At 39.7% G+C, this 23,250-nt stretch overlaps 1 protein-coding gene across 6 annotated transcripts in view; it reads left to right on the top strand.

Annotated features, from left to right (window-relative positions):
* The window catches only part of UGT1A8 (UDP glucuronosyltransferase family 1 member A8), a gene marked incomplete at both ends in the record, with an annotated part of 180,478 nt that overhangs the window by 55,093 nt on the left and 102,135 nt on the right, over nt 1-23,250 (top strand). The window contains one exon of one of the 6 annotated variants that reach the window (XM_080689159.1): nt 18,114-18,968. The exons of the other annotated variants lie outside the window; for them this stretch is intronic. Within the exon in view, the coding sequence (XP_080545285.1) occupies nt 18,114-18,968 (855 nt within the window). Of the gene's footprint in view, nt 1-18,113; nt 18,969-23,250 lie in introns of those variants that run through there. 6 annotated transcript variants of the gene reach the window in all.

The raw sequence follows: 23,250 nt of genomic DNA, 5'->3' as shown, positions 1-23,250 counted from the left end.
GACTATAAACTTTTAGAAGAAAACCTGGGTCATAAAACTTCACAACACTGAAATTGGCAGTGATTTCTTGGATATGATTCCAAAGGCACAGGCAACAAAAGAATAAACAAACTTCCTAAAAAATAAAAAAATTGTACATCCAAAGACAATGTAAATGGAGTTAAAAGTTACTGATAGAATGGGATAAAATATTTCCAAACTCTATATCTGAAGGTATATTAATATTCCAAATAGAAGGTATATTAATATTCCAAATAGAAATCCTAAAAATTAGCAGCAATAAAAGCAAACAGTACAATTTAGAAATAGGTAAAAGACTAAAATAAATAATGAATCTCCAAAGATAGCCAATCTTAGTCGTCTGTTGGCTGGAAAATCTTGTTTCTCTGGTTCTGGTGTGTATTACGTATTTCTTCTTTGTAGTTAATCTCTTTGAGTATTTTTTCTAGTGCTGGTTTTGAAGACATAAATTCCTTCAATTTCTGTTTGTCATGGAAGCTTCTTATTTTCCCATCTAATTTGATAGATAGTTTTGCTGGGTAGGAAATTTTTGGCTGGAAGTTGTTTTCTTTCAGAGTTTGGAGTATGTTACTCCAAGCCCTTCTGGCTTTCATGACTTGATTTGGGAAGTCTGGAGTGATTCTAATTGGTTCGCCTCTGAATGTCACTTGGCCTTTTGTTTAGGTTGCCTTTAAGATTCTCTGCTTGGCTTCCACATTGGTCATTTTGACAATTATGTGGCATGGGGATCCTCTTCTCCGATCCTGTCTAAAGGGAGTTCTATAAGTTTCCTGGACCTGTGTATTGACCTCTTGCTCTATGTTTGGAAAATTTTCTGCTATTATTTCTTTGAAGAGATTATTGATCCCTTCGGTTTCACCTTCTTTTCCCTCCTCTCTTCTGATTATTCTTAGGTTACCTCTCTTAAAATGGGCCCATATTTCTTCAATGTCAGATTCCTGCTGTCGTATTTTTTCTAAGTTATAAATTATGCATTCGTTTTTGGAGTGATCCTCTTCTAGGAGTGAGATTCTATTCTCCATGTGGTCTAATAGATTGTTTATAGTTTGAATTGAGGCCTTTACCTCAATCATTGCATTCTTTATCTCTTTTAGACTCTCTCTAAATTCTTTTCAAAGGTCCTGTATTATTTCTGCAGTTATATTCCTGATTTGATCTTCTGGAGATCTCTGAAATTCTTTGTTGTCAGGTTCTGATAATATGGGGTTGTGGGCATTCATTGCTCTATTGTTATTCCTCTTTCCTATTATTTCAGAATTTTGTGCCTTCCCTGGGTCACTACGACTTCACTTAGGGTACTCTGGATCTCGAGTCTGTGGTAATCTCAGCTGCCACTACTCCTTTACTGGGTTGTATCACAAAGTCTCAGACCCAGGGAGTTAATTGAGGCTATGCGAGACTGTGGGGGTGCCAGGCTGGGCGTTTTCCCATAGGGAGCTGCGACTAGGGTGTGGTATCTCTGCCACCACTACTCCTTCACTGGGTTGGACTGCAAAATATCAGACCCAGGGAGATTTATCAAAGCTGCGCAAGTCCCTGGGAGTGCAGTACAGGGATTTCTCCTTTAGGTGTCACAATTTCACTCACGGTTATTGTGCGCGCAGATCAGAAGCTGTCGCGGGGCACAGTAAACTCGCTATAGTTGCTGGCAATACTGCGCCACTGCCACACACTCAGCCGTGAGGCTGGTGTGTTTCTTTTCTGGTTTTGAGCTCCGTTCTGAGTCCCTGGAAAGCGTGATGAGCTTGGCCACTGGGAGTTTCATTCTTTGCACTGAAAGAACTGCTGAATTACACCTGAATGATCTGCAGCTGCTCAGTTCAGCTCCTTGTTTACCTTTCCTCTCTAGAGCCTGGTGCTGTGAGGGAAGATGGTGCCGGCGTGGCTCCGCCGCCGCATTGCGGGCTTGATTTCTTTTCTGGTTTCTGGTTGTTCTTCTAGTCTTTTTTTCTCTGTCCTTTGTGTTTACATTTTTTATTTCTCTGTTGCTTGTGTTTTCTGGCTATGAAAAGCACTGGTTTTGTGGCAATAGAGATTGAGTTTTAGCAGGACTCATAAACGCTGCTTTTCTCGGTCACCATCTTCCTAGAAGCCTCCATATTCATTTCTTAAGGTGGAATGGAAGGACTAAATTCCTACTGGGAATGCGCTGGAACCCAGTCCCAGGGTACCAGGTTAGCATCTGCAGGAACAGGATGTGCAGGTATCCTCTCCTAGTGGCTTTGCTGAGTTGGTAGGGGGCAGGACTGAGTAGTGAGGCAGGGCACTTGGGAGGAGGCTATTCCCACTGGTTAATTTAGAAGAAGATTTGGGATTTGAAACCCTTGCTGGGACTCTAGACATGTTCACCATGCTGTCTGTTAGCTCACCCTGATTAAAGGTAAAAGGATACACCTGTACCTCCTAGAAGAGTAGCCCCCCGCAGTCCTTCTTAAGCCACCTCAGTTAAAGGAACAACAGAAAAACAACCAATGATTATGGATCCATAATTTGATAAAAGGTCATAGAAATTCTAGATAGTGGAATATATCTAAAACATATAATGTAAGATCCCTGTGATGGGTGTGGTGAGGGTTTCTGCCCATGTTATGCACAGCATCTGCCCTGCTACCTTCAGGTGGCCAAGGAAACTTGCGCCTGCACTGTGAGCCAGATGGCAGATCTGGGGCAGCATTATTTCAGTCCCAGCCAAGGGCTTGTGTGACAAGTGTGTAATCAGAAATAAAACATGACAAGAATGCTTGGTTAAATATGCTCAATACCCAGTCACGTATGCTGAGCATGGATGTGGTAAACCCAGGGCAGAGTCCACTGCCAGCTTCTTGTTCTTATTTTTGCTGTGTTTGATCACTGGACATTGATTCTCCTGTAACTGAGGTGGCAGCAAGGAGAAGTTTGGCCTCACAGGAAACCCCTATGACCTTAGCAATGAAGGGCACAGCTGGTCATTGCACCTGGAGCCACTGAGCTGGCCTCTGTCGTCAGGAGTTTGAGGTCAATGAGACTTTTGTATCTTATCACTCTTGCAATGAGATTTGCTAGATGTGTAATGGTGGACAATTCCCTTTCAAGTGAAGCTGGCCTAGGAAGTAAGTTCATGTGTTGGCAATATTGCTAGGAAGTAGAGCATTTGCAGAGGGTCTCACTAAGTTGCTGAGGCTGGTTTCGAGCCTGCAATCCTGCTGTCTCAGCCTCCCAAGTACTGGGATTACAGGCATAGGCCACCATGCCTGGCTAGATGATCTCAGAGTTGTTGGCAATAACCAAAGCATTGTAATCTGGGGCCAGTGCAATGTATGCCTTCTCTCCTGGAGGGTACGATCATAACACCTGACTGGGGTGTTGGCCTCAGCCACATCAGTGACATAGAGCTTGTTCACAGCCCGTTTGGTCTGGTGCTTGTTGGCGTTGACATCCACAATAAACACAAGTATGTTGTCTTGCATCTTCCTTATGGCTGACTCAGTGGTTGAGGGGAATGTGGTGATGGCATAATGGGCAGGCTCGTTTCTCTTGGGGCTGCCCTTATGAGGGTATTGGGGCTGCCTCTAGAGCTGCAGTATCTTGGGCCGCCAGAAGGTGCATGAGGTGCAGATTTTTTTTTTTTGTGGCTATGGGTGCCTTTCAACACTGCTTTCTTGGCTTCAAAGGCTTTGCTTTTGCTTAGCTTTGGGAGGGGGAGGGGCTTCCCTCTGTTTCTAGTGCCATAATGGTGAAAAAAAGTTTTCATTTGTTTTTAAATACTCTTTAGTTTGCCTTTTAACTTCTTTATGGACCCAGTGTTATTTAGGGCCACATGAATTTAAGTTTTCCATCTAGAATTGATTCCTAGTTTTATGATTGTGATTACATAAGATATTTAATATCATTTCAGCCTTCAATTTTCTGATTTTGTGCCCTATTAAAATTCTGGATAATGTTCCATTAGCCACTCCTTCACTGGGAGGAGTGCATTTTCTATTGCCGTTGGATGGAATGTTCTGTATATCTGTTAGAACTTTTTTGTGTAAAGTATGGTTTAAATCCAATGTTCCCATATTAATTTCTGTTGGGACGGCCAGTCCATGGTTGAAAAAAGAGTATTGAGTCCTCTACCATTACAGTATTGGAAACTTTCTCCTTCATATCCTGTTGTGGCTTAGATATGGACTGTCCCCTAAAAGCTCATGTGTTATCAACACAACAATTCAGAGGTGAAATAATTGAGTTATGAGGGCTCTGATTTCATAAGTGAACAAATACGTTTGATGATTAATTTTTGAATGGGTTTATTGGGTGGTAACTATAGGAAGGTAGGGTATAGCTGGAGGAGGCAGGTTGCTGGGGATGTGTCCTGGCGCCTTCTCTATTTCCCACTGCCATGAGCTGAACAGCTTTTCTTTGCCACACACTGATGCTATGATGTTTCTGCCTTGGAGCCAGTTGACCATGGACAGAACCTCTGATAATCTGAACCAAATAAGCCATTTCTCATCTAAGTTGTTCTTGTCAGGTATTTTGGTCACAGAGGTTCTCATTACCAGGATACGGTCTATGGCCTCGACTTTTGCCCAAGCAGGGCTAGTTCTTGACTTCCTGTGTGGAGCCATTACAATCCACTGATTTTTTGACACCAGGGGAAATGTGAGTATCCCTGCTTAGGTGAGATCGCCATTGTGGGCATTGGGCCTGGATAGGAAAAATAAAAATAACAAAGACAAAAGCTAGGTTGAATTTCTCCCTATGCTTCAAATGTCTACCAGCTCATCTGGTCCTTGAGGTTGGCAGATACCTTCATTCAGGCACCAGAGCTGGCAGCAATGCTGAGGGTCCCCCAGGCCCGCATGCTGGGCGCTCTGATCATGGCCTCTTCTCTCTGTTCTACCAGAGCCTGTGTGGTCTAGCTGTGTCATTTCTACCAATGACCCCTATGAGGTGAGCTCAGAGTGGGCACCTGGAAGCATCTCGGAATGCTGGGATAGCTGGATGACAGATTCCAGCTTTCTTTCAGCATGGGCCCAGGGGGAGCTGCCTCCTGTGTTTCTGAATTCATAAAAGGGGGAAAGGTTGCATAGTCTCAGTGATACCTCCTTCTTGCCTTTCCAAATCAAAGTTCATTCAGTTCTGTGGAGAATGCAGTTGGCTCAGGCTTATACCCAGTGGTGGTGTTTCAGAAAGATATCCTAGTCTGTGGATGGTTGCTAATTGGGCTTTCTGTTAGATGAGGGGTCCCTGGACTTCAGATTGTTTCTTGTGGTTACCACCACTCTCCTCATTTTTGTCTTTCAAAGACAATGATCTGAAAATGCGTGGTCATCAAGAAAATGGCGATGAAGCCAATTTCTAGCAACATTTATGGCCCTAGAGGAATCATCTCGTCTCCTAAAAAGGATTATGCCCTGGGGCCGCCTGTAGAATCCCTCTCTAAATGCTCCACAGGGTGCTACCTGACAACTACCACTGGGTTCACTCATGGAAGCATCTAGAAACCTTCCTGTTGTAATTGAGTCCAATGCAATAGACATCCCTTGTGTACTTCCCCTGTGCAGAATGTGGCATGGGGAGTCTGGGGGGAGGCTGAAAACATGAAGTCATAACACCTGACCTCAAGGAGTGCTCAGTAGACTGCGGGAGACAAGTATGTCTCCCACAAGGAGGGCCCTTGAGTGATGGGACGAGCCCACAGCAGAGAATAAATCTCTTGTCAGGACATCAAAGCATATAGGGAAGAGAAAGGCATTTTGCAGAATTCTCAGGCAAACATTAAGTATGTGTCTATCTACCACACTGAAGAAATAAAAATAAACATATTTTAAATAGATGATGAAAACATAGGCTCAAGTGCCTGGAATTGTTCATGCAAATGCATTCTCAACCCCTCTTCAGCATTTCAGAGGCTTCAGAAGATTTGGAAATATAGCATAAAATCTACTGAAAGTAAGCCAAGCATAGTGGTGCACACTCTTAACTCCAGTACTTGGAAGGCTGAGAGGGGAGAATCAGAGGTTCAAGACCAGCCTCAGAACTGTATCGAGACTTTCAGCAACCTAGAGAGACCTTGTTTCAAAAGCAAAAATAAAAAAAGAGCTGAAAGTGTAGCTCAGAGGTAAATTTCCTCGGGGCTTAATCTCCAGTACTCCTTTCTCCCTCAAATATGCTTAAAGTAAAAAGACAGCTGCAGTGCATATCCACACAGATTTCCTCATGATAAAAAATTCACTGATAGATAGGTCAGGAAAAAGGATCTTTCAATATTTACTTCAAAACTGGGTTGAGAATTTTATGCTGAACAAAGAGCCTCAGGCAATCTGAAGCTAAAGTCCAGATTTTACTCTTGGAAAAATAAAAAATAAAATCTTTGTTCAGATTTACTTTGTAATCTTTTAGAGTTCCCAAGTTCAAACCAATTGCTTAATTTGGTGTCTAAATTCACATTGTAGCGCCTCCAAGGTAAAAATCGAAAGATAATCTGGATATGCAGGATATGCCAGCCAGTGCTACCCATTAATCATTATTTTCCCTAGTTAATCATTGGCAGCAGATATACTGTGTTGCTATAAAGTTATTAATGCATGTCACTTTTAGTGTCTTCGCTTATTCTGCCTGCTGTATCACAAGTCTGAAATCTGAGCAGCTGGACGGCTCTGGGCTGCAATAATCCCACGGCTCCCCTCCCTCTGTGTATGTGTCTGCTGCTGGCGTGTGGCTTTGCCCAGGCAGGCAAGCTGCTGGTGGTGCCCATGGATGGCAGCCACTGGTTTACCATGAGGTCGGTGGTGGAGAAACTCATCCAGAGAGGGCACGAGGTGGTTGTAGTCATGCCAGAGGTGAGTTGGCAACTGGGACAGTCCTCGAATTTTACAGTGAAGACTTACTCAGCTTCTTACACCCTGGAGGATTTGGACCGCGAGTTCAAGTTTGCTGTGAACACTCAGTTGAAAACTCCAGAACAGAGTATATTTTCTGCATTAATGGGCTCAAGCAAACGTTTTTTTGATCTCATGCTTTCACATTGTAAGAATTTATTTAAGGATGAGAAATTAGTGAACTACATAAAGGAGAGCTCTTTTGACGCGGTGTTCCTGGATCCCTTTGATGCGTGTGGCCTCATTGTGGCCAAGTACTTTTCCCTCCCATCCGTGGTCTTCACCAGGATAATAATTTGCAATCATCTTGAAGAAGGTGCCCAGTGCCCTAGTCCACTTTCTTATGTTCCCAGATTACTCACTGGGTTCTCAGATGCCATGACTTTCATGGAGAGAGTACAGAACCATATAGCCCTGTTGGATGAGCGTTTATTTTGCCCATACTTTTTAAACATACCCTTAGAAATTGTCTCTGAAATTCTCCAAGCACCAACCACAATGGAGGAACTCTTCAGCCACACATCCATTTGGTTGTTAAAAACTGACTTTGTGTTTGAGTATCCCAGGCCTGTGATGCCCAACATGGTCTTCATTGGTGGAATCAACTGCCATCAGAGAAAGGCACTGTCAAAGGTACGTCACCTCTCTCTTAGGGCATCCAGAACAACCTGGCTTTGCGTATTAAAAGAGATTCTTACTTAACCATGTTTTGCTATTTTTGTCACATTTGGAGTATTTTCCCTGGTTAAATGAATGATTTTGCTCCAATTTATTTGATTGTGGGATTGCAAACATTCTAATGCTGCTCTTATTGACATACACACATACACAATTAATATAATTATATCTAATTTCAGGCTTTTATATTCATATTTAAAAAATTTATATCATTAATGTTTTTATGACAGCATTGGCAAACACTGCTTTATTCCAATTATGTTTCCTCATATAGAAAAGGGCTCTCAGTAATTTTGTCTACTTCTTTTTCAATTTTCTGCAAATTTTTACACCCATATTTCTAAAATAAAAGCTAATAATAAGCTGGACATAGTATTCTTTACTTTGGATTTTTCACTTGTCAATAGATTATAGCCCTGTTCACCAGCTGATACTTATAGATGTGACATATTCCTTTGATATTGGCATTAAAATCTTTTATGTTGGTTATGCCTTACTTTTTCAATCAACCAATAGTAATAGATATTAAAACCTTTTCTACTTTTCTTTGCATTCAGATATTTGTGTGTTCTTGTTCTTATGTTAATAGACTAGCATCCTAGGAGTAGGGCTTCTAGGTTCATTGGTACGCACAGTTTACATTTTAATAATTTTGAGAAACTGTTTCATATCTTGAACAACCTCACACTGAAATCAACTGTATATGGGATGATCAATTTTTCTATACCCTTTCTAGTTTCATATGTAAAACTTTAAAGTTTTGTTAATTCTTTGGGCAAAAAAAAATTGGCTGTAGCTTCATCTGTTTTTATGTCTTTTGAAATAGCTATATTGACCATTTATGTTTCCTCTTTTGTGAATTGCATATTTATATTTGTTATTAATTTTTTATTTTTACTTTTAAATTTTTTATTGGTGCATTGTAGTCATACATCTTAATAAGATGAATACAAATGTGGAGACACACATGCACACATCACCCAATTAGCCCTTACCCCATTCCCACCCCATTCCCTTCCCCTCCCTCCTCTCATGCTTGGCTTGGTGATTGACTTTGATATGTTTGTTAAAGTACTTCATTAGCATTAGAGAATTTCCCTTTTCCCCTCTCCCATCCCCTCAGGTCACCTTATTTTCTCCTCTATAGGATCTCCTTCTTCATCTAGAGTTCCTCCTGTTACCCATTTCTCCCTAGCTTTCACATATTAGAGAGAGCATCTGATTTCTTATTTTTTGTGACTGATCTCACTTAGCATAATGTCCTCCAGTTCCATCTATTTCCCTGTAAGTGATGTAATTGTGTTTTATTTATGGCTGAATAAAATTTCATTGTGTACATATCCCACAGTTTTGTAATCTATATTGGCTGGTTCCATAGTTTGGCTATGGTGAATTGTGCAGCTATGAACATAGATACACATGCATTAGGTTGGTAGTTTGATTTCCTTTCTTTTGGGTAGATACTCAGAAGTGGTATTGATTTATCATATGGTAAGTTCGTTCCCATTCTTCTGAGGATCTTCCATACTGATTTCCAGAGTGGTTGCACTCATTTGCAATCCCACCAACAATGTCTTAGAGTTCCCACTTCTCCACATCCTCGCCAGCATCTGTTGTTGTTTGTGTTTTGAATCATTGCCATTCTAGTTGGAGTTAGGTGAAATCTCAGGGTAGTTTTGATTTGCATCTCTCTGATTGCCAGTGATGTTGAGCATTTTTAATGCACTTAATGGCCATTTGAATTTCTTCCTTCTGAAGTATCTAATTCTTGTCTTTATGATGTTGAGGTATGTTCCTTCTATTCTGATTCTCTGCAGTGCTTTTAGCATAAATGGAGGTTGGATTTTATCAAATGGATTTTTCAGCATCTATAGAAATGATCGTGTGATTTTTGTTTTTGGTTCTGTTTATATGATGAATTACATGGATTGATTTTTGTATGTTGAACCAGCCTTGCATCCCTTGATAAACCCTACTTGGTCATGGTGTATGGTTTTCTTTATGTGGTTTTGAATGTGTGTTGCTAGTATTTTGTTTAGCAGTTTTGCATCCAAGTTCATCAAATATATAGGCCTGTAGTTTTCCTTCCTTGAGTTGTCTTTATTTGGTTTTGTTATGAATGTGATACTAGCTTCATAGAATGTACTTGGGAGAGTCTCTTTTTTTCTATTTCATGAAATAGATTGAGGAGTATCAGGATTAGCTCTTCTATAAAGGTTTTATAAAATTTATTTGGGAAACCATCCGATTCTGGGCTTTTCTTTGATGATAAATTGTTTATTGCTATTTCAGTCTCTTCAATTGGAACATTGCTATTGGTTGGTTTAAATTTTCTATATCTTCTTGACTCAGTTTAGGCAGATTGTATTTATGTAGAAAGTTGTCAATTTCTTCCAGAGTTTTCATTTTGTTGGAGTATAGTTTTTCAAAGTAGTTTCTGTTAATCCTCTGGATTTCTACACTGTCAATGGCAATCTCTTCTTTTTTATCTCTTATCTTCGTAGGTTGGGTTGATTCTCTTTTTTGGTTATGTTAGATAATGGTTTATCTAGTTAATTTTTTCGAGAAACCAGCCTTTGGTTTTGTTGATTTTCTATATTTTTTCTCTACTTTGTTTATTTCTGCTTTGATTTTAATAATTTACTGTCTTCTACTGGCTTTGGGGTTAGATTGTTCCTGTTTTTCAAGTGATAGTTTTTCTGGGTAGGAAATTTTTGGCTGCAAGTTGTTTTCTTTCAGAGTTTGGAATATGCCACTCCAGGTCTTTCTGGCTTTCATGACTTGATTTGGGAAGTCTGGAGTGATTCTAATTGGTTCCCTTCTGAATGTCACTTGGTCTTTTGTCTTTGTTGCCTTTAAGACTCTCTCCTTGGCTTCTACATTGGTCAGTTTGACTATTATGTGGCATGTGGAACCTTTTCTCTGATCTTGTCTAAAGGGCTTCTATAAGTTTCCTATACCTGTGTACCAACCTCTTGCTCTATGTTTTGAAGATTTTCTGGTATTACTTCTTTGAAAAGATTGTTGATCCCTTTAGTTTCACCTTCTTTTCTCTCCTCTCTGCCAATTATTCTTAGGTTAGCTCTTTTAAAATGGGCCCGTATTTCTTCAATGTCCAATTCCTGCTAATTGTTTTTTCAAAGTTATGTACTATGCATTCCTTTTTGAAGTGATCATCTTCTAGTATTGAAGTCACCTACTATTATATTGTATTGCAATATATCTCTACTTTCAGATCTTTTTTTTTTCTAACAAGTACTTTATTTTTTTATTTTTTTTTCATTTTTTTAATTGGTGCACTGTATTCATACATCATAGTGGGATACATATTTTTGTAGACATACATGCAAACATTGCCCAGTCAGCCCCCACCATTTCCCCACCCCATTCTCTCCCTATCCCTCCCTCCAATGCTTGGCTTAGTGATTGACATCTAGTATTATAGCAATTTATCAAAAACTAAAAATGATAATCTCACATAACAGTTTCATTTGTCTGATACCAAGCTTTTGATGACTTAAAGATAACATTTCAATATTTCTTTTTGCTTTCTTTCTTACCAGAGAATCTATTTTTTCTATTTTTTAGGTGAAACTATCATATATTTATATATTTATTTTTCAGGAAAAAAAATCTATCCTAATATGTAATATGGGCTCTAGGTACCCACAACGATCTTGAAAAAGAACAAGGCTAGAAGATATATATTTTCTGATTTCAAACCATATAAAGCTACAATAATTGAAACAGTGTAGTACTATTCTAAAGGCAGATATATAAACCATTGGAGTTAAATAAAAGCCTAGAGCTAAATTCTTCCCTATATTGTCAAGTTATTTTTGACAAGGTTTCCACGAACATTTGGCGGTGGAAATAATAATCTTTTAACTAAATATTGTTGAAAAATAATAATTACATGGAAAAGAATAAAATTGGACCCTTACCTTATCCCATATACAAATATTAACTCAAAATATATAAAAGACCTAAATATAAATCTTAAGACTATAAACTTTTAGGAGAAAATCTGGGTCATAAAACCTCACAACATTTAAATTGGCAGTGATTTCTTGGTTATGATTTCAATGGCACAGGCAACAGAAGAGTATACAAACTCCCTAAAAAATAAAAAAACATATTGTATATCCAAAGACAATGTAAACAGAGTTAACAGTTACTAATAGAATTGGATAAAATATTTCCAAATGCTATATCTGAAGGTATATTAATATTCCAACTAGAAATCCTAAAAATTAACAACAATAAAGGCAAACAATACCCTTTAGAGATAGGTAAAAGACTAACATAAGTAATGAATCTCCACAGATAACCAATCTTAGTTGTCTGTTGGATGGAAACTCTTGTTTCTCTGGTTCTGGTGAGTGTTACCTATTTCTTCTTTGTAGTTAATCTCTTTGAGTATTTTCTCTAGCGCTGGTTTTGAAGACATAAATTCCTTCAGTTTCTGTTTGTCATGGAAGCTTCTTATTTCTCCATCTAATTTGATAGAAAGTTTTGCTGGATAGGAAATTTTTGGCTGGAAGTTGTTTTCTTTCAAAATTTGGAATATGTTACTCCAAGCCCTTCTGGCTCTCATAACTTGGTTTGGGAAGTCTGGAGTGATTCTAATTGGTTTGCCTCTGAATGTCACTTGGCCCTTTGCTTTTGTTGCCTTTAAGATTCTCTGCTTGGCTTCCACATTGGTCATTTTGACAATTATGTGGCGTGGGGATCCTGTTCTCCAATCCTGTCTAAAGGGAGTTCTATAAGTTTCCTGGACCTGCGTATCGACCTCTTGCTCTATGTCTGGAAAATTTTCTGCTATTACTTCCTTGAAGAGATTGTTGATCCCTTTGGTTTCACTTTCTTTTCCCTCCTCTATTCCAATTATTCTTAGGTTAGCTCTCTTAAAATGGGCCCATATTTCTTCAATATCAGATTCCTGCTGTCGGATATTTTTCTAGATTAGAAACTATGCGTTCATTTTTGGAATGATCATCTTCTAAGAGCGAGATTCTGTTCTCCATGTGTTCTAATCGGTTGTTTGTGCTTTGAATTGAGGCCTTTACTTCATTAATTGCATCCTTTATCTCTTTTTGGCTCTCTCTGAGTTCTTTTCGAAGCACCTCTATTATTTCTACAGTTATTTTCCTGATTTGATCTTCTAGAAATCTCTGATTTTCTGTTTTATCAGGTTCTGATGTTGTGGGGTTGTGAGCATTCATTGCTCCAGTATTATTCCTCTTTCCCATGATTTTGGAAGTTTGTGCTCTGGGTTCTTCCCTTGGGTCACTATGACTTCACTTAAGGTGCTCTGGATCTCGAGTCAGTAGTATCTTGGACCCCACTACTCCTTTACTGGGTTGTATCACAGAGTCTCCGACCCAGAGAGTCGATAGAGGCTGCTTTAGACTGTGGAGGGTGCCAGGTTGCACGTTCTCCTATGGTGTGATATCACTGCCACCACCCCTCTCCCACTGGGTCAAGTCCCAGGGAGTACAGTACTGGTGTTTCTCCTCTGTGGCCCGCAATTTGACTCACTGTTCTTGAGTACTCAGATGTAGCTGTACTGAATTCGGTGAATTCGGTGCTGCTGCTGCCGGTGGCAATATGGCGCCGCTGCTACGCCCTCGGCTGTGGGGCTGGCATTTTTTTTTTCTTGGTTTTGATTTCCACTCTGAATCTCTGCAGCGTGTGCTGAGCTCAGCCACTGGGAGCTTTAGATGCCCTCTGCGCCGAGAAATCCCGCCTGGCTGTTCCGCAGCGGCTCCGCTCGGCTTGCTGTGGCCGTCCCATGAATTCGCCGGTGCTGCCGGCAGTATGGCGCTGCTGCCCTTTCAGATCTTTTAATGTTTGTTTTACACATACAGGTATTGAATGTTGGGTGCGTGTATATTACAATTGTTAAATTCTCCTGATAAATTGATCCTATTGAAGCTTTCTATTTAATTGTCAGATTTCTATTTTATTCTCTTTTATAATTTCTGCTTCTTTGTTCAATTTCTTGCTGTTTTGTGTATTGTTTCCAAAAATTTATTAATTTTTCATTGAACATTCTTTTAGTTCATTACATATTCTTTTAGTCTCATTAATGGATGTATAGATGAGTATTATTCTACTTTGTCAACCATTGCATAGATCTCTTTCTTATGGGTGTGTTACTGGAGCTTTATCAATTTATTTTGGAAATGTTTTGATTCCTTCATGTTATAATAAGTGTGTCTCCATATTGTTGTGTTCACAGGTTCTTTCCTCTGACCTTTATAGGTATTTGGCAGGGGTAGACCTTTACTATCTATTCTATACAGTAGTTCTGGAAGGACTAGGTAGTGACAATCCCAGGCAGCCATATCTGATGTTGAGTGCTATAGTTGGCTGGGCCGCCCCCTTTGTTCTGCTATTATATGGGGTCACTGGATGGATTTCACTGTCCAGTAAAACCAGTGGCAGTCCTGTGACTGGATACTCCAGTAGCTTCTGGTCATTTCAGTCATAAGTTGTTGTCTTTGGCCAGACAATTCCCATATTTGGGATCTGATGTTGGGCAGGGTTTTAGGCAAGATTCCAAGGTTTGGCACTGTACTACTTGGGACAGACTGTGCCGAGGTGGTGCTTCTTACATATGCCCATTCATAATTGACTTCCTTCCAGGGTGCAGCTGAGTGGTGGAACTGAGTGGCTGTTTGATTTTCCAAGCCAAGAAGATCTAGCCCCCCCCTTCTTCTTCTTTTTGTGGTACTGGGGATGGAAGCCAAGGACATTCTACCTCCAAGCTACACCTCCAGCCCTATGTTTTATTCTTTATTTTGAAACAGGGTCTCACTAAGTAGCCGAGGCTGCCTGTGAACTGTGATCCTCCTGTCTCAGCCTCCCAAATGCTGGGATTACAAGTGTGTGCCACCACGCCTGGCTCTAGCCCCTTCTTCTCTGAGATGTCCAGGGATGGGAGTTTAAATCTCTGGGTGGGGTCATCAGGCAAGATTTTAAGTTAAGTGAAGCTATTGAAAGTGAAGCTATTGCTTGACTTCCTAGATCAAGCAGGTTTAGTCTCTTTGCTTTTGTGAAATCTGTGGGGGAGAAAGTCCCCCTGCTCGGATGGAGTCATTGGCATACTTTAGGCTCACTGTAGCTACTGTTTAATTTCTCAGATCAAGCCAGACTAGTTTCTTCTCTGTGCAGGGGTCCAGAGAGGTGGGAGTCTCTGTGCCTGGGTGGGGTCAGTGGGTGTATTTTTTTTTGCAAAGCACAACTTCTTCTTGCCTTCCCCACAGAGATGAGAATCTTTCTGAATGGACCAGGATGGTGAGTGGGCCTTTCTCTCTCTCTCTCTCTCTCCTCTCTCTCTCTCTCTCTCTCTCTCTCTCTCTCTCTCTCTCTCTCTCTCTCTCTCTCTTTCCAAATGAAGCTGCTACTTGACTTCTTAGTTCAAGTACTATTGAGTTCTTATGAAATGGATTAAGGAAGGAGAGCGCTAAGCCTGGAATGGGGCAAATAGTGCAAGGACTCGAGCTGGGTCGAGCCTCCATTAATGCCTCTCTTTTCTTTTCTTTTCTTTTCTTTTCTTTTCTTTTCTTTTCTTTTCTTTTCTTTTCTTTCCTTCTTCTTCTTCCTTCCTTCCCTCCTTCCTTTATTTCTCTTTCTTTCTTCTTTCTTTCTTTCTTTCTTTCTTTCTTTCTTTCTTTCTTTCTTTCTCTTTCTTTCTTTCATCTTTCTTTCTATTTTTTCATACTGGGGATTGAACCCAGGGGCATTCTGCCTTCAAGCTATACTTTCACCCCTTTTCATTTTGTGGGGTTTTTTTTTTGGGTGGTACGGGGGTTCCTGGAAGCTCTTCTACCTCTGGGCTACACTCCCAGACCTATTTTATACTTTTATTTGGAAACAGGGTCTCCAAATAATATCGTGCTGTCCTCCTGTCTCTGCCTCCCAAGCGTGGGGATTACAAGTGTGTGCCACCATGCCCGGCCTATTTTGTGTTTTAAAACAGGGTCTCACTAGGTTTCTGAGAGTCTCACTCTGTATCTAAGGCTGTTCTTGAACCTGTGATCCTCCTGTCTCAGCCTCCCAAGTCCTGGGATGACAGGCATGTACCACCATGTCTGGCTCCCTTCATGCTTCTGAAAGCAACTCTCTCAGCTCTGTGTGTGATCCGTGGAGTTGGCAGATAACTGTGCTCAGGTGCCACAGCTGGCTGCAATACTAAGGTACTACCAGGATTTACATACTGCTCCCCGTGGCCTCTGCATCCTTTTTTGTTTTTACCCAATCCCACACTCGTCATGTCATTCCAGAATGCTCTCTGGGAGAAGTACTGATATGGATTCCCTAGGAAGCTTCTTGAAATGCTAGGGTAGCTAGATGAAGGCCTCTGATTCTTTCCCCACCTTTTAGATACCCTGAGACGAGGGAAATCCCACCATAGTCAGTATTATGCCGATTTGGAGTAGGCAGTGGGGTAGCACAGTTGAAATGAGAACATTTTTCTTAGCCTTGTCACTTGAACTTTATTATGTTGTATGAATTATGCAGAAGTCTTGGGCTTCTTGTTAAGATCTGGAGTTTACAAAATGATGTTCTAAACTGAGAGGTTTAAGGATTTTTCGAGAGGGAATGACATTTGCAACTTTCTATACCTCCATCTTGCAGATTATACTATCACAATTTTTTTTTTTTTGGTGGTACTGGGGTTCCTGGAAGCCCTTCTACCTCTGGGCTACACTCCCAGACCTACTTTTTATATTTTTATTTGGAAACAGGGTCTCTTAAGCCAGCGCGGCTGGCTTCGAACCTGTGCAATCCTCCTGTCTCTGCCTCCCAAGCGCGGGGATTACAAGCGTGCGCCACCATGCCCAGCCTATCACAATTTTTATTATTCAAATAGAATCATCTGAAAGCATTCCAGTCACCAAGGTAATTAGTGATGAAGCAAATGTCTTGTAATAGGCTTCTGGAAAGAACCTTTTTGTGTTCTTTAAGTTGGCTGTAGAATCTTCTTTTTATGGTCTTACAAATGATATAATTTTCTTCTTCTTTAGGTCTGAGTAGAATTCCACTGTTTCTATATATCCCATAATTTTACAACCCATTCATCTGTTGATGAATGATTAGGTTGTTTCCATGATTTGACTATTGTGATTTGTGCTGCTACAAACATTTATATGCATGTTTCATTACAATATTGTGACTTAAATTCTTTGTAAAGATATCCAGGAGTGGAATAAGTGAGTCATATGGTGGATCTATTCCCAGTTTTCTGAGGAATCTTCAAACTGATCTCCATAGCAGCTCCTCTAATTTGCAATCCCACCAAAAGCATAGAAGAGTTCCTATTTCCCCACATCCTTACCAGCATTGATTGTTGTTGTATTCTTGATGATTGCTATTTTAATTGGTTAGATGGAATATCAGTGTCGTTTTGATTTGCATCTCTCTGATTGCTAATGACCTTGAACTTTGTTTCACATATTTATTGGCTATTTGTATTTCCTATTTGTGAAGTGTCTTTTTAGTTCAATTGCTCCATCTTGACTAGACTATTTGTTTCTTTAGTGTTGTCATTTAGGTTCTTTATATATTCTAGATATTACTTCTCTATTGGATAAATAACTGGCAAGAATCTTCTCCCTTTCTGTAGGTCTTCTGTTTAAACTCATGATGATTTCCTTTGCTGAATAGAAACTTTTTAATTTAAAGCTGTCCCATTTATTAATTCTTGTTTTAATTTCCTTAACTTTGGAGGGTCTTATTGAGGAAGTTTCTATCAGTGCCTACATAGTAAAGCATTGCGCCTACACCCTTCTCTTGTCATTTTAGTCTTTTTGGTCTTTGATCCATCTTGAGTTGATCCTTATGCAGGGTAAGAGGTTGGGTTTAATTCCATTTTTCTACAAATGGATAATCAGTTTTCTCAGCACCATAGGTTGAAAATGCTCTTTTTTTCCAGTGTATGTTTTTGGCACATTTGTCAAAAATCAGTTAGCTATAAATATGTGGATTTGTTTTTGTACCTTCTATTCTGTTCCATCGGTCTAAGTATCTGTTTTTGTGCCAACACTATGCTGTTTTTATTACTGTTTCTCTGTAGTATAATTTGAAGTCAGGCACCGGGTGCCTCCTGCATGTTTCTTATCGCTGATAATTGCTTTTGCTATTTTGGGTCTCTTGTTTTTCCATATGAATTTTAGTACTGATTTTTCTAGTTTTGACACTGGTATTTTAATAGGGATGCAAATTTACTTTCCTTTTATCTTTCTTAATTCTAATGATTCAAACACCTTGCCTAAGAACTCTGCTTCTAAACTCCTGTTACAATGGGGTATGATTCTCCCCAAGGCAGAAATCACGAGCTGCTCCCCTCCTAGAAAACCTACCACTAGACATTTCAATGAATGCTGCTCATTTGTTACTCTTCTTAATGAGTCAATGATTGACAGTGAGTATAATTATTTTAGAAGAATGTGCAAATACACGCCCTCTCCTGGCACAGATTTTAGTGCCTGCACTTCTGCCTGCTGTATTGCATGAGCTTAGAATCCGAGCAGCTGGACGGCTCTGAGCTGCAGCGGTCCCATGGCTCCTGCACCTTTGTCGGCCCCGCTCCCTCTGTGTGTGTGTCTGCTGCTGGCGTCTGGCTTTGCCCAGGCAGGCAAGCTGCTGGTGGTGCCCATGGATGGCAGCCACTGGTTTACTATGAGGTCAGTTGTGGAGAAACTCATCCAGAGAGGGCACGAGGTGGTCGCAGTCATGCCAGAGGTGAGTTGGCAACTGGGACAGTCTTTGAATCTCACCGTAAAGATGTACTCAGTTCCTTACACTCTGGAAGATTTGGACCGTGAGTTCAAGGCTTTCGCTGAAGCTCAGTGGAACACTGTAGAACGGAGTTTATTTTTCATAGCAAAGGGTTCATCCTATGGCCTTTTTGAGCTTACTTTTTCCCACTGTCAAAGTATTTTTAGTGACAAGAAACTAGTGGGCTACATAAAGGAGAGCTCCTTCGATGCCGTGTTCCTGGATCCCTTTGATGTGTGTGGCCTCATTGTGGCCAAGTACTTTTCCCTCCCAACCGTGGTCTTCACCAGGGGGGCACTTTGCCATTATCTTGAAGAAGGCGCCCAGTGCCCCAGTCCACTTTCTTATGTTCCCAGAAGTTTCCTGGGGTTCTCAGATAACATGAGTTTCCAGGAGAAAGTAAGGAACCACATTTCCCGCTTGGAAGAGCGTTTATTTTGCCCTCATTTTTTCAAAAAAGCCTTAGAAATTGCTTCTGACATTTTCCAAGCACCAACCACAGCAGAGGATCTTTTCAGCCACATATCCATTTGGTTGTTACGAACGGACTTTGTGTTGGACTATCCCAGACCTGTGATGCCCAACATGGTCTTCATTGGTGGAATCAACTGCCATCAGGGAAAGCCGTTGACCAAGGTACGTTGCCGCTCCATTAGCACGTAGAGAATGCCTTGGTTTTGGTCATTAAAAAGATTTTACTCAACCGAGATTTCTCAGGTACAGTCATGGCAATCAGGACTTCTTTCTGGTTTCATAAGCTGTTTTGTACCAATTCTTTCATTGTGAGCTAGCAGATTTATAAATCTGTACTTGTTGATCTATGTAAATAGTTGCCATGCTTTTATATAATTTCCAGGTTACATTTTTTAATACCACTGTTGGAAAAATACTGTGAAATGACATGTCTCTCTGTGCTAACCCTGTGCCACCCCCTACAGGAAAATGTGCTTAGCATTTTTTTTGCATCTTTCCCACTTTTCTGGAATTATTTCATAAGTGTACAGGTATCTAATGTAAATTCTCAGACCTATTGCATTTAAAAAAAATCTGGCCTCAGGCTGGACATGTTTTTTACTTTGTAGTTTTCACTTGCCAACAAATCAGAGACATCTTTGCAAACCAATACATAGGCATTTGACATGTTATTTTAATAAATTGCATAGGTCTTTATATAGAAGGTACTATAGTTCCTTAATCAACCAATATTGACAGATATTTAGGGTTTTTATACTTTTGATTTTTTATTAAAATTTTTTTGTGTACTGGGAATTGAACCCAGGGGCATTCTACTGCCAAGCTACATTCCCAGCCATATTTTATTTTTATTTTCAAACAGGGTTTCACTAGGTGATGAGTCTCACTACTTGTTGAGGCTGTCCTTGAACCTGTGATTCTTCTGTCTCAGCCTCCCAAGTACTGAGATCATAGGTATGTGCCACCGCACCTGGCCACTTTTCCTTTTATGAAAAACACTGTACCTAATATTCCTAAATAACTTTATTAATAAATGTCAACATTCTTGCATCTAACTTGGTCCTAGTAGGGTGGCTGGGTCAGATGTGTATGCAGTACATTTTAATACATTTGAGAAACTGGCTTTAAGTCTTGAACGATCTCACACCAAGAAAGTGGTGTATCAGAGTTGTAGATTTTTTTTTCATATTCTTTCCAGCCCCAGTACTGTCAAACTTTTAAAGTTTTGTTAATTTTCTGGGTAAAATTTTGTGTGTAGCCGTTCCAGTTTTTACTTTTTATTTTCGTAGATATATTGATCACAGATATATTGATCATCATTCTTTCACATATTACATTATTACACACATTCTTTGTTCATTTTTTTCTTTCTTTATTTTTGGTGGTACTGGGATTCCTGGAAACCCTTCTACCTCCGGGTTACACTCCCAGACCTATTTTATATTTTTATTTGGAAACAGGGTCTCTTACGCCAGCGCGGCTGGCTTCGAACCTGCGCGATCCTCCTGTCTCCGCCTCCCAAGTGTGGGGATTACAAGCGTGCGCCACCACGCCTGGCTTTTTTGTTCATTTTTATAATTGCTATAAACATCTTGAGCATTAGGAATATTTTACATTGGTTTTTCTTCATCTTTTGTCAATTTTTCATTTGGGGAGTCAAATTAGTTAATTTAATAAAACTTGTTAGACCATTTTATGTTAAATGGCCCGTGTATTTCAACTTGTTTAGGTCTTTCCAAGCCTAACATATATAAATATTTTTTCCATGTTATTTTATTTTTTGTCTCGAAACATAGTCTCACTAAGTTGCAGAGAGCCTTGTGAAGTTTAACCTGTGATCCTCCTGTCTCAGCCTCCCAAGTACTGGGATTCCAAGTGTGCACTACCATGTCCAGCTCATATTATGTTTTAATGTTTCTCATTCCTTAAATGTAGATAGGAGGTTTTTTTTTTTGCAATGAGACCTTTAATCTACATAGTGTAGGGATCTAATTTTACTTGGTTTTCAAAGGATAGCCCATTTCAACACTTTTTAATACTAATCTTATTCATTCATTGAATTGAGTTGCATCCTTAATCATATTTTTTTTAATTTTATTTTATTGGTGCACTGTATTCATACATCATAGTGGGATACAAACTTTTGTAGACATACATGCACACATCGCCCAGTCAGCCCCCACCCGATCCCCACCCCATTCTCTCCCCATCCCTCCCTCCCATGCTTGGCTTAGTGGTTGACATCTAGTATTATAGCAATTTATCCAAAATTAAAAATGATAATCTCACATAACAGTTTCATTTGTTTGATACCAAGCTTTTGATGACTTAAAGATAACATTTCAATATTTCTTTTTGCTTTCTTTCTTACCAGAGAATATTTTTTTCTTTTTTTTAGGTGAAACTATCATATATTTATTTTTCAGAAAAAAATCTATCCTGATATGGAATATGGACTCTAGATACCCAAAACAATCTCGAAGCAAAAACAAAGCTAGAAGATGTATATTTTCTGATTTCAAACCATATAAAGCTACAATAATTGAAACAGTGTAGTACTGTTCTAAAGGCAGATATATAGACCATTGGAGTTAAATACAAGCCTAGAGCTAACTTCTTCCCTATATTGTCAAGTTATTTTTGACAAGGTTTCCACGAAGATTTGGTGGTGGAAATAATAATCTTTTAACTAAATATTGTTGAAAAATAATAATTACATGGAAAAGAATAAAATTGGACCCTTACCTAATCCCACATACAAGTATTAACTCAAACTAGATAAAAGACCTAAATATAAATCTTAAGACTATAAACTTTTAGGAGAAAATCTGGGTCATAAAACCTCACAACATTGAAATTGGCAGTGATTTCTTGGATATGATTTCAATGGCACAGGCAACAGAAGAATATACAAACTCCCTAAAAAATAAAAGAAAATATTGTATATCCAAAGACAATGTAAACAGAGTTAAAAGTTACTAATAGAATTGGATAAAATATTTCCAAATGCTATATCTGAAGGTATATTAATATTCCAACTAGAAATCCTAAAAATTAACAACAATAAAGGCAAACAATACAATTTAGAGATAGGTAAAAGACTAACATAAATAATGAATCTCCACAGATAACCAATCTTAGTTGTCTGTTGGATGGAAACTCTTGTTTCTCTGGTTCTGGTGAGTGTTACCTATTTCTTCTTTGTAGTTAATCTCTTTGAGTATTTTCTCTAGCGCTGGTTTTGAAGACATAAATTCCTTCAGTTTCTGTTTGTCATGGAAGCTTCTTATTTCTCCATCTAATTTGATAGAAAGTTTTGCTGGATAGGAAATTTTTGGCTGGAAGTTGTTTTCTTTCAGAGTTTGGAATATGTTACTCCAAGCCCTTCTGGCTCTCATGATTTGGTTTGGGAAGTCTGGAGTGATTCTAATTGGTTTGCCTCTGAATGTCACTTGGCCCTTTGTTTTTGTTGCCTTTAAGATTCTCTGCTTGGCTTCCACATTGGTCATTTTGACAATTATATGGCGTGGGGATCCTCTTCTCGGATCCTGTCTAAAGGGAGTTCTATAAGTTTCCTGGATCTGTGTATCAACCTCTTGCTCTATATTTGGAAAATTTTCTGCTATTACTTCCTTGAAGAGATTGTTGATCCCTTTGGTATCACTTTCTTTTCCCTCCTCTATTCCAATTATTCTTAGGTTAGCTCTCTTAAGATGGGCCCATATTTCTTCAATGTCAGATTCCTGCTGTTGGATATCTTTTTCTAGATTAGAAACTATGCATTCATTTTTGGATTGCTCATCTTCTAAGAGCGAGATTCTGTTCTCCATGTGGTCTAATCGGTTGTTTGTGCTTTGAATTGAGGCCTTTACTTCATTAATTGCATCCTTTATCTCTTTTTGGCTCTCTCTGAGTTCTTTTCGAAGCACCTCTATTATTTATACAGTTATTTTCCTGATTTGATCTTCTAGAAATCTCTGATTTTCTGTTTTATCAGGTTCTGATGTTGTGGGGTTGTGCACATTCATTACTTCAGTGTTATTCCTCTTTCCCATGATTTCGGAGGTTTGTGCCTTCTCTGGGTTCTTCCCTTGGGTCACTATGGCTTCACTTAAGGTGCTCTGGATCTCGAGTCTGTATTATCTCAGACCCTACTACTCCTTTACTGGGTTGTATCACAGAGTCTCCGACCCAGGGAGTCGATAGAGGCTGCTTTAAACTATGGGGGGTGCCAGGTTGCACGCTCTCCTATGGTGTGATATCTCTGCCACCACCACTCCCTCACTGGGTCAAGTCCCAGGAGGCACAATACTGGGATTTCTCCTCTGTGGCCCGCAATTTGACTCACTGTTCTTGAGCACGTAGATGTAGCTGTACTGGACTCGGTGAATTCACTGCTGCTGCCGCCGCCGGTGGCAATATGGCGCCTCTGCCACGCCCTCGG

This window comes from Muscardinus avellanarius, assembly GCF_963383645.1.
Source record: "Muscardinus avellanarius genome assembly, chromosome: 2".
NCBI classification, from domain to species: domain Eukaryota; kingdom Metazoa; phylum Chordata; class Mammalia; order Rodentia; family Gliridae; genus Muscardinus; species Muscardinus avellanarius.
The sequence above is the reverse complement of the archived record's forward strand: the minus strand, read 5'-3'. Positions and strand labels throughout refer to the sequence as shown.